The 11,734-nt window shown below is 35.9% G+C and overlaps 1 protein-coding gene and 1 non-coding gene across 2 annotated transcripts in view; both read left to right on the plus strand.

Moving 5' to 3' along the window:
- megf11 (multiple EGF-like-domains 11) overlaps positions 1-8,379 on the plus strand; it is a 104,133-nt gene extending 95,754 nt beyond the window's left edge. The window contains exons 24-26 of the mRNA XM_055037483.1: positions 1,475-1,519; positions 2,170-2,379; positions 3,502-8,379. Coding sequence (XP_054893458.1) covers positions 1,475-1,519; positions 2,170-2,379; positions 3,502-3,677 — 431 coding nt within the window. The 3' untranslated portion in view covers positions 3,678-8,379. The remainder of the gene's footprint in view (positions 1-1,474; positions 1,520-2,169; positions 2,380-3,501) is intronic.
- A 1,946-nt stretch (positions 8,380-10,325) lies between these two features.
- On the plus strand, positions 10,326-10,397 carry trnaq-cug (transfer RNA glutamine (anticodon CUG)). Its single transcript has one exon. It is a non-coding gene; the product is annotated as a tRNA-Gln (tRNA).
- Positions 10,398-11,734: the final 1,337 nt, after the last annotated feature.

Consider the following 11,734-nt stretch of genomic DNA (forward strand, 5'->3'; position numbering starts at 1 on the left):
TGTTATCAAAATATGCCAAGGTTTTAAAAGGTTACACTTTCTGGAATGCTAGAACCAAAGCATTACTTTGGTTTAACTCCTTTTAGACTTCAGTCTCAAAAAGTAGAAGTTTCTGAAGTACCCACATAATACTGTGTATTTTTAATAAATATTTAAGACCCTATTACTAGTACTTTCTTAAAAACTTTGGTGTCCATCATCATTGGCAGTCTGATGGACATCTGCAACTTTTTTCCTGGCGTCCTTGACAAGTCTCCTTTGCCAGTGCGATAATAAAACCTCTCAAACACATGTTTGAAGATCAAACTGTGATAGATCGCTCTTCCTTAATTAAAACACCCTGTCTGCTCAAACCTGATTGTTATTCCACACTTTTCTCTGATATCACCTTTAAATAAACTGCTGATGATAAATGTTCACATATTTTCTCATAGCTACAAATTTATGTTGGAACATTTTTATGTTATATTTAGGCAGACATTTAGAATATTTATAATGGTTAACAGGCTTGCCATAAACACACTGCACATTAAATTGTGTATTAGAAAATGTAACTTTCCCTTTTCAGTCTTGCTTAGGCTTGTAACTGTTGATGACTACGTTCAAATCCATGTTTGATGTTGAGAAATATTCACAAAGTATAAAAGATAGAATGTGCTCATAAGGCAGCAGAGAGCACAGCCAAAAGTTAGACAGGAGAAATCAATGCATAGTACAATGGCTAAACAAAAAGATAGTATGAATAGGGAAATACACAGCTGCAGCATTAGTTTCATAAGGCAAAGATTTATATTGTCACCTTCCTAAAATAATGGCCCAAGTCATTTTTTTTTTTGCCAAAAGTAATTTAAGATGTCTTAGGCCATTATTTTAGGAAGGTGATAATATGATAATTTGTCCAGTGAGGAGGATAAAGTCAGTCAAAATGCTGTTTAAGAGCAGTAGCTTGGAGCTAATTCGAAGAATGCAAAATAGTATTTTATACCTCAGATTAACTGGATGTTCATTGGTTCATTTGTCTCAGACACTAGGGCATTCTAAAATTAGATTTTCATATTTTGAAAGCAATTCTAATGTGCATTCTGGAAAAAAAAATCCCTTTTAATTTTTATAAAAATAAATTTGAGTTTTAGTATCTTGTAATATTTGAGTCAAAACTCACTAGTATCTGAAAATGTTAAAAAATGTCACTCTTCTTGACAGAACAGTCACCATTCACTCATTGGGCAGTCTTTATTTTTATAAATACTGCTGTAAAACTTTTTGTACTCTTCTCCTGACTGATACTTTTTATGAGCTCATAAAAAAAGTATCATTAATTATATGTGCAGCAATAAAATGCAAATAAAAGAAAATATGAAAAATTGTAGCATGACAGCCAAACCTTATTTCATAAATCATAAATGTGCTGAAAGCTGAAACTGAATCTGCGTTTCTGTATAAAATGTTTGCCTTTGTTGTTTCACATTTTCAGAAGTTCAACAGAATGAGGCACAGCCACAAAAAGCATCACGAAAAGGTAAGCTGATGCCTTTAGTATGCAGTGTTCAGGTGTTTTTAAAGTTTATCTCCAGGTGGAATGTCTAAAAGAATCTTTTCACTTTACAGTTGATACGCCAGTTTTTCTATTTGGATTGGGTTTTTTTTGTTTTGTTTTTTTCTTTATGTCTTTTGATATTAATTTCACAGCCGCAAAGTGTCACATCTGTATTTTTTCTGATTTATACAAGAAGTCTCTGCAGTCTGGACAGGCTCATGGTGGGCTCAGCTTTTATCCGAATAGTAATTGCTTTCCATGGCTCGCTGCCTGATACGTCATTTTGTCTTCAGTGCTGGGCAGTCGATGGTGAATGCGAGAGACCCAGGGGTGTGAAGAGGGCTCTGCTGCGGTCTCTAATGAGGCCTCTTATCAGATTGATGAGACCGTTATAGATGAGATGAGCCTTCCACTCTCTTGCCTTTGTACTCTTATTACTATATACCACCATTAGTCACCTGTCGCAGACAAAAGAAATTCAGCTTCAGAATGGCAACAAGCTTCATTGCCATTCTCTTCGCCATTCTCCAATATGGGCTTAAATTCATGTATTAATACCACCATTATGAATCTGTGACAATCGCTTCATCTTTTATGATGCTGCATAAATCCTTGTCTTGTGGCAACTGCAGATTACATAAAGAGCTCCATGTGCAACAACAACAGCTCCTGCTCGCTGAATAGTGATAATCCATACGCCACTATCAGAGACCCACCCGGGCTGGCGTGCAAGCACACAGAGAGCAGCTATGTGGAGATGAAATCCCCCTCCCACCGTGAAGTCCCCTTTGGAGGCACCGCCACTCTCCTGGGCACCGTGAGCAGGAACGTCTATGATGTTGGTGAGTTTGCTGTTGATTTTGATGGAAGCTTTCAGGTTTCATCTGCAGTGATGAAACCTGTCATCACTGCAGTCAGTGATTTTCTTTATTTACTTTAACTGGTGTATTCTGGTCATTTTAAAATGTAATTGATGAACATTGAGGATTAAGCACAGGAAGTGGTTGTCTAATTTATTTGAGCAAGTTTGTCTTTTCTATGGACATATAAAAACTGTTTTTATCAGAAAGAAAAATCCACTTTATCGATGTTCCCATGAAGTCCCTGTTAAAATAATTTACTTATAATGCTTGTATGCTCAACCAATAGTTGGCCTCAAAGGTTTTCACAGTTCTAAATTCAGTTTCAATGTTTCTTTTTTATTTTCTTTCTCCCAAGCCTTACAGTAGAAATGGTGATTTGTTTTTGTTCCCTTAACCACTAATTAGCAGAAACTAGTGAGACAAATTCAGTTTGTTTTGAAATTTGTACATTCAATTATTAGGTTTATTACTAGCTTTTCAAGTATATTCATAACTCATAACAGTTCATAATAGTCATTGATTGTCTGTAATCAATATTAATCTAGGAAATAAAGAAGATTGTTCCCTAGACTGGTGAAGATTTAATGGAAAGTTGATACATTAATCAATTTCACTTCAGTTTATTTCAGGAGCACTGATTCTCAACAAATGTCAACTCAAGGCACTAAACAAAGCAAACAAATCTGATTTATATACAGAGATAGATAGTTAATTCATAAAAATATTAGACTGTTTAATCCACATATTTCAATTTCAATTAGATAGTGCAGTTAACTTCAGGTCATAAGCTGTTCTGTAAAATGTTTTCTCTCTATGGAAACCGAGCTGATTGAATCATGTTATCAATCAAGTATAGTGAAACTAAAGGAAAACTGCTTGCAAAACCTCCAGCAGAGGCAGCTGGCTCTACGTGAGCGGCCATCTGCTGGAACTGACTGTGGTTTTGATCGGAAATTAGATTGCATAATTTAACAGATTGTGAGATTAGCTGGTTAATTAGCATTAGCATAATTTCTTGCATCAGTTTTTCACCTTTCTCCTTGACCTTACTAACGTACGTCTCTTTTGTTTTTTCCTACCTTTTCTCTCAAACTGTTGCAGAGCCCACTGTGAGTATCCTGCAGGGACCCAATGGCATGGCCACAGGTTTTTCCCAGGGTCCTTATGACCTTTCCTGTGGCAGCCACATCCCTAGCCACTACGACATTCTGCCCATGCGCCACAGCCCCACACACACACCCCCGGCACCCCCAGAAAGCCCCAGTTCCTTGCTTTAGGGTGAACACCCTCTACCTGGCCTGGCAACCACAGGAAACCAACTTTCAGCCAATGGCTCTCCCTTTGTCTCTATATGTGTTCGATTTGGTGCTGAGATTCTGAGATGGAGAGACAGCCACGATTCTGACTCACTTTGGCTCTCTTCCTGTGACCTTGAAGGACAATGAGGGGAGGAAAAAGTGTCCAACTCACCAGCGACTGTTCGCCAGTTTTATTTTGTTATGGAGTTGACTACTCAGACTGCTGCCTGGCCTTTATATGGACCTCCTGATGTGGAACAGGGTTGTTCCGAACACTGCAGAGAGCAGGACACATGAACTGAGTGGACAGTTTATTTACAGGGAGAGCTGTTCTCTTGCTCATTTTTATCCCATGATATATGTTTATTAAAAAGAGCAGCAGAGTGTTTATAATGTCCCCCCAAACCAAAATTATTGTTCTGGAGAGAAGATAGCATAAAGAGAAGCTCTGCTCATCGAACTCAGAAGTGAAGGAATGTTTCCGGTGGCCTAAATGTTCGACATGGGACTGTGAAAAAGAATTTGAGCAAGCATGGGTAAAATAGAAAATTGTTGTAATGGTTCTGTATTCGCTGTTATCCAGTAATGATCACACACATAATACTAATGTAAGCTAAGTTTTGTTGTTAACGAGGCCGTGTGTATCTGGACATGTTTTCAGCTCGCCAGTGTTCATGCATTTATTCCATTTATTGAGACTTACAGACACAGAATCGGTCTAACGTTTGACCCTTTTCTTCGTATTAATGAAGTGCTCCAATCTTGTGTTGTTTTCCATGTGAAGGCGTTTTTTTTTTTTTTTTCTCTCTCTCTTGCAAATGTCTTGGTTTCTGTTTTAAGGTCACTGGATGCTTCAATCTTTTATGTTTTGTATTTATGAAGCTCTTTGCTTTACGTATTAATTTATATTATTGAAGACTTTTTTTATTAATGTGGTTATAATAATAAAAAGATGAGCATGATCAGATAATGATACCCACCGATGTAGATAACACACAATTTATCTTCTTGTGAGATTAGCTGTGTCATTTTGTGAGCTGTTTTTGAAGTCACTTAAAATATTCTCTCTGTCAAATTGTAGATTAAAAATAACTTTTCATCTGACCAATGTAAGACCCAAAAGCATTTACAAAGGGGATTCATGTGTGATAGAAATCTGTTTCTAAAACCTCTTTTTATTTTCCTATCAGGCTAATTAATTCTTTTATCTAGTAGATTGAATTTGCTTAAATCCATTCCACCCTCTGTTGAAGCAATAACATGTTGACAATCGATGCACAGACAGCGTTTCACTGGACATCACCACATCTATGAGCAGCATAGTGACAGTTGATCTCACCTCCCATGACTGTCCTTTTAGGACATTTTTTTCTAGTTGCTGTCACATAAATCTGGTTGTTGTTTTGGTACTTAAGTTTGTTTACTATTAAATACCTCTTCTGTCACCAAAAACCTGTCTCATTCACATTAATACACTGAATAAGAACAAATAAATTTCCTTGATAAATTTAGCTAATGTGCTAATTTAGGTTTGGGAGCAAAGCCATGCCTGAGCCCTGCCTTTAATCACTTGGCAAGTCTACTTGTAGCTGGCGCTCACACACAGATCACTTTATCTTCTGCTCTCGACACCACATCCCTGCGTCGCTTCATCATCTCATCCTGACCTTATCGCTACTCTTTTTCTTTACTCCAGCCTTGTCATTGTTGTACAAGTCTTTTTCCTTCAATTCAATCCTCCCCGTCCTTCTTCTTAACAAATCTTCCTTATCACTCAGCAATTCTTGTTTCTCTCCGTTCTTGCACCAAATCCTCATTGGTTCTCCTTTTTTGAATTATTTGTGTAAAATGTCATTTAGCCTAGCTATTGTTTTTTATTTGGAATAAAAGAAAAAAGTAACCCCTTTCTATTTCATCCAACCTCCACATCCCTACATTTGATCCATTTTCATTTTGCTCCTTCTCATCTCTTCAAAATGTTGTCCCATCCTACCCATCTTCTAATTCTTCCTCATCCTTCTTTGTGATCCTCTATGAGGATGAGGAGGATGAGGAAAACAAAATTCAGATTACACAATTTACTCATTAAGCAGTACAAAATACCCTTTTGACTCTATTTCATCACACTCCTAATAACCTTCTATCATTTGATCTATCCCCCTCATCCATCTTTAAAACTCCATCTTCATCCCTTTCATCCTTTTTTCTCTCATTTTCACCCCTTTTATTCCACCTACCCATCTTTATAACCAAACTTATTCTTCTTTACAGTCTCAGTCTCTTTTTCCTATACCTCCCTGTATTCCATTCATTATTTGCATCGATACTTAAGAGCCTTTTGCATCCCTGTCATCTTCCCCTTGTCTTTTACTCATCATCACACTCATCACACTCTCCCTTTGTCCTCCCTTCCTCTTCATCCTTCCTTGCTATCCTCTTTACCATCCATTTTATTCTAGTCATCCTCTTAATTTCTATAACCATTTTCGTCTCACCCACGCTCCCTATCTGCTTTTTGCACATTGTTTTCACTCCCATTATCCAAATCAACTGTTTTTTATGCATTTTAAGCCCACCCATTATGGATTTGTGATGCCATTTGGCTGCAGACAGAAGCCCCACTCTTCCTCCTAACCAATAAAAACGAGACTCCTCATGTAGTGCAGCCTTATGATCTAGCTCCTGTATTTCTTCGTTCTCTCTTTTATTGAGTCAGTGAACTCCCGTTGTCATTGTATGGTCTCTGCTGCTGTGAGATTTTCTTTCTAATAAGAAATCAAACTGTAATAGCAGATCCTCACAGTCCGGACCTTGATTCGAGTTTTGAAGAGAAGAAATTCACTCCGGTAGGAGCTTCAGAGCTGCCGTATTCACAGACAGAAATATTCTGTTGAGGGATTTTATTTTGAATCGAAAAGATATTAAAATACATAGAATTTATGTTCTTGTGATTATATCCACTGCTTTGCAAATATATGTATTGCCTTTTTTGACCACCAATATAAAATTTTTATAGCTTTTTTCCCCCAACTGTTTACTTTACTGTCAGCACAACCGTTGTCCACGGGAATAAAGGCTGGTTCTTTTGCACAATTCAACTTTAAATTGTCAACAAACTAAAGATCTGTCTCTGCCTCAACAGTTTGAAATATTTGACCATTTAAACCTGATTTTTTAAAATATGTTTACTTATATTTCAAGATTTTAGAATCAATATTTACATATTTGCGGGTGTAAAAGTTTTACATTCAAATAGGTTGTTCAGTTTGTTTTCTATCATCGCTGAAACTTCATAGAGATTGTTGAGTGCTGTTCTACGGTTCCTCATCTTTAAGATTTCCAGAGTGACACAAATGATAGAGATGCCATCGTCAACAACCTATGATTGTGACTAGAAAAACCTGTGAAGTGAGCCGACAACAGGGAAAAAAGAATCAAATGAAAGTTTTGTCTTTATCCACTGTATAAAATTCAGGGAAGATATTCATTTTCTAGTTTGTTAAATATAGTTACAACATATGTTACAATACAGAAATAGACAACATGCCTTTGAGTTGCTTTGAAAAGTCAGAGGCAACAACAATTTCCCCTAAATCTGTGAAAAAATGGTTTTAAATAAAAGTTAATGATCTGAGAATTAAATGTATCACATCCATTTCATAACTAATGAAACTGAACTGGCACTGTCTTTCAACTGAGTCACTATGACAATAAAAAACAAGGGAAAACAAATGTAATCTGTTGGATTTTCTGAGCCAGTCCAGAACTCTCTGGGTTATTTTTCAATGCAGAATTTCACCAGATGTGTTGTTGCATAATATTCATTTTAGTTCTCCTCTGTAAGCATTTAATGTTTGTTAGACATCTGCACTGGCCATCTATTAATCTGTGTCTGTTTTTTGTGTTTGTTTATCATTAAAGCAGAACTTTTTTTTTCATGTAGTGCAGCACAGTTGCACTAAATAGTTGCAAATTGCATTAGGAGTTTATTGGACATTTTTCCAGCTATTTCTTTGATGTGCTTTACATATTCTTTCTTTTCAATCGCATATTTTACTAAAATGTCATTTCTTAAACAACTTTAGGGATGTTTCTCTTTGCTGCCACGTCTATAGTAGGGCTTGTAGTGAATAAGTTGAGCTTCAAGTCAAACACTTTAAATTACCAGACATCCATTCTTCTTTATTTAGGGCCTGAAGATATTTCTCTGATGCCTGCCTGATGTAAGTGATGCGACTCAAACATCAGTGGTGTTTTTAAATTGGAAAATGTATCCCCAGGTGTCGCTGAAATTTAACACAGAGTGTAATATGGAAATTGAGAAAAACTCACCAAATTATCTTATTGGTCTGCTGTAATCCATTCATCGCAACTTATTGTCAAGAAAAACAAAAATTTGTAATTAAAAAAAAAAACTGTTTGAAAGATGTCTGTTGATTGTATATGACAAGCTGTGGAACTTCAGTATTTAACTATTCCTAAGTAAACATGAAGTAAAAATGAAAATATTGACACTGTCTGGCAAAAACATTCATACATCTTGAACTTTTTCTATTTGTTCATTTAATTTTCCTGCATTTCAATGTATTTTCTTGGGACTTTATGAGACAGACCAATGCAAATAGTGCATAATTGTTTATTGGAAGAAAGAACACATGGTTTTCAAAGTTATTAAAGGACTAAAAATCTCAAACGTGTGACATGCATTTGTATTTAGCATACCTGTGAAAATAACCTCGAACCATCTGTGGCTGCAGCTCTACTGAAATGTCTGCACCAAATTTACACATTTACAGATTTACAGATTTTCCTTGACCCTTCTGAGGAAAAGCTTGATGCTGCCATCACCATGCTTAACTGGAGGGATTTTTAGTTCAGGATGACATTCACTTTCTTCTTTTCTACATTCTGGTAAACTGAAAATTGTACTTCTCATCTTTCTTCTTCCCAGTTTGAGTAGTGCACAACTAAAAATTGTCAATTCCACAGACTGTCTTATCCAAGCTGTGCTTCTGCACGGGCCTCTTGACTGCCTCTTTGATTAATGCCATGATTTTAGGTGAACAACTGTCCAGGTTGGTAAACAAACTGGCTTAAAAAAGTTTTAGGTCTTTACAGAGCAGTGATATTTATACTAAGCTTAAATTCCATAAGCTGACTCACTATTTGCTAATGTGGAATGCACTTTATTGCACTGATCCTGTGATACTAATTATAAATAAGTAAAATCTGTTCAAGGTTGTGGTTGTAACAAGACAATCTGAAAAATTTTAAGGTGTATAAATAGTTTTGCAGAACATATTTAACTGTGATAAAACTATGACAAAGGCTCTAGAAAGGTTATTCCACAATAAAAAAAACTTGTTTGGCAGATTGTGAAGTTTGGTAAAACAACCTTAAATAAGTGGTGCAGCATGGCATTAAACTGCAATACATAAGGTGAGCAAAAATTATGGGAAAGCTCCTCCATTTGGTGAAGGGATGTAAGTAGCAGCCATGAAATGTAAAATAAAATGACTTTAGCTTCGATGAGCATTTCTTTAAAAGCAAATCCTAATTAAGAAAAATGGTCACAAAGATAGATTGAATGATATTTTATATTCTTCTGAAATAAAAAAAATCACTGACTGGTATAAAATGTTTGACTTTCATCATGCATATTTTCGTAACAAATGTCGTTCACTGTGGATATCCCTAAAGAAAATCCTGCCAGCAGGGTTCGTTTCATCTAAATATGCATCCTTTGGCTGCACTTTGCAGTGACTAAATCCATAGCAGAGCTCAGCTGCAGATCTTTATTGTTGTCACGTCCTGCGACAGGAACTGTGAGCATCCAACAGACCAGAGCTGAATCTATGCTTCGCTACTCTAAGTGTATAATCAGTATTCATCTCAGTCAGGCTTATGATTTTCACCAACTCTGTATCCAGCTGAACCCAATTTCAGATGGAAATGTACCTTGACAGACATAACTCAGCATAGAAATAAGTCCTTCAGCAAATTAAGGAAAGAACAGTAGTTAAAAAGCTTATCTAATTAAATTTAACCCAAGAGATTATTGATCAAAGAACAAAATTATTTGATAGAAAATGTATTATAGACTAGTCTTAACACATACAGTGTTTACAGTATTTTATTTTATTTTATTTTATTTACTGACAAGGAATATGTGTTTCTTCCCTGTATAACTTCAGAGGAATTAGGCAACAAACATCAAACATGAAAGACCTTCCCACTATCCTAGATTCTGCAATTCCAATGATTGGCCACCAGATGGCAGTAGGTGATCTTGACTTAGAAGGATTAAAGTGGAGCGTAAAAGTAATCGCAACATATCGTTCTTTTCTGCCACACTCTCGTATTAACCAGTCATTTACATCAAACCACACGTAAAATAGGCTTAAAATTAAATCACATCTGTTTGCAATGGACGATGGAGTCTCGCAGCATGATGGAGGAGCACTGTTCTTACTTTCGGAGGTTTTCCATTATTTAAAAACTTTATCTCTATGTTTCTGGTAGAAAAATTACGTTACCTTCCCTGGTTTAAAATGTACTGTGACATGGGAAAACCACCGGCTGTGTGATTTGGATCAAATACCGTAAAGTATGTGTTGTTGGTCACGTGGTTCCATGGTGTAATGGTTAGCACTCTGGACTCTGAATCCAGCGATCCGAGTTCAAATCTCGGTGGAACCTTGGATTTTCTTTTCATGTTTTATTAAAAAAAATCACACAAACAAAATAAGATACATTTATAAATACTTCCTCTTTTCAAAGTTGTGTGCTACACAGAAATGAAGAATACTGTGTTGTGTAGCAGAAATAAGCCTTATTCGACTAACCCATGTGAAAGCTATGCAGGTATTCTGAGGATACACGTTCAGTATTGTATTCTTTAACTCAATACAAAATAATTTTACATCGCATTCCTTCAGCATCAAATGTCACTGTGTTGCTTATGTAACATCACTTTACTTCAGGATTACTTTGCTTATCCAGATTTTTAAGAATTGATTTACAGACTATTTTTCTTGGACCAGTTTGGAGCCGCATCATTTCAATTACTGTCATCTTCTCAGACTTGCATGGAAAGTAGCGCACACAGAACAGTTGCTCTTTTGTTTTTGATCTGCAGCTCATGCTGAGTTACCCTGAGATCAGAGTGTCCCATGCAATGCCATTGCTTTGAATACATCTTCTGGCAAAGGAATAAAATCTTGTCTCTTCTTAATAATTAAAAGTCTTATTTCAGTGACATTGAATTTGGGCTTTTGCTGCAAATTATTTATGTTACATCATGAAGATATTAATGCAGTCATCATAATTGATGAGAAGAAAGCTAAAATAGTCCGTGACCACTGTAAGTTAAGGCAGAAAGAAGCACATGAACTATTCTCACTGCTGCTTAAAGTCAAATTTGATTAACATGAGAAAATAGTTTACGGTTTTATGTTGCAATGCATGTATTAATGATAAAATATAACTACACTATCTACCAGTATTTACATATTTTTTTAGAATATAATGGTAAATATTTTTAAAGTAACAAGATTTAATATATTCAATATTTGTCACACCGTGATAGTGTGAGAAAGACAAACAACATATATCATCGTAAAACGCCACATAGTTGCAACATCAGAGATGACACAATAAGATGGAGTCCGTCTGAACTCTGTGTACTCTTCCTACCAAATTGTATGTCTTCAGACTCACCACACGGGGGCAGTATTAGGCTGCACACCAGGAAAGGTTGCTTTGAGCTCTTCCGTTCTGCATCAAATGAGAATGTTAAAACCTGCTGAGTATACTTCTTGTTTATTTGGAAACTGAAACTTGTGCTACGTTAAAGTGAAAATTTGTATAAATTTATATAAATTAATTCAAAGTTCAGGTCTCCATTAAACTATTTTCTTGATGTCTGTTCTAGTTTTCCTTCTTTTTTAATTCTTCTTTTTTAGCCAAGATTGAATATTTACATGAACTAAAGTTGATGTTGATATGTTGTTTCTTGTCTGAAAGATTGAGGTACT

The sequence above is a fragment of the Poeciliopsis prolifica genome, unplaced genomic scaffold, assembly GCF_027474105.1.
Source record: "Poeciliopsis prolifica strain line A6 unplaced genomic scaffold, Auburn_PproV2 SCAFFOLD001, whole genome shotgun sequence".
Lineage (NCBI taxonomy): Eukaryota > Metazoa > Chordata > Actinopteri > Cyprinodontiformes > Poeciliidae > Poeciliopsis > Poeciliopsis prolifica.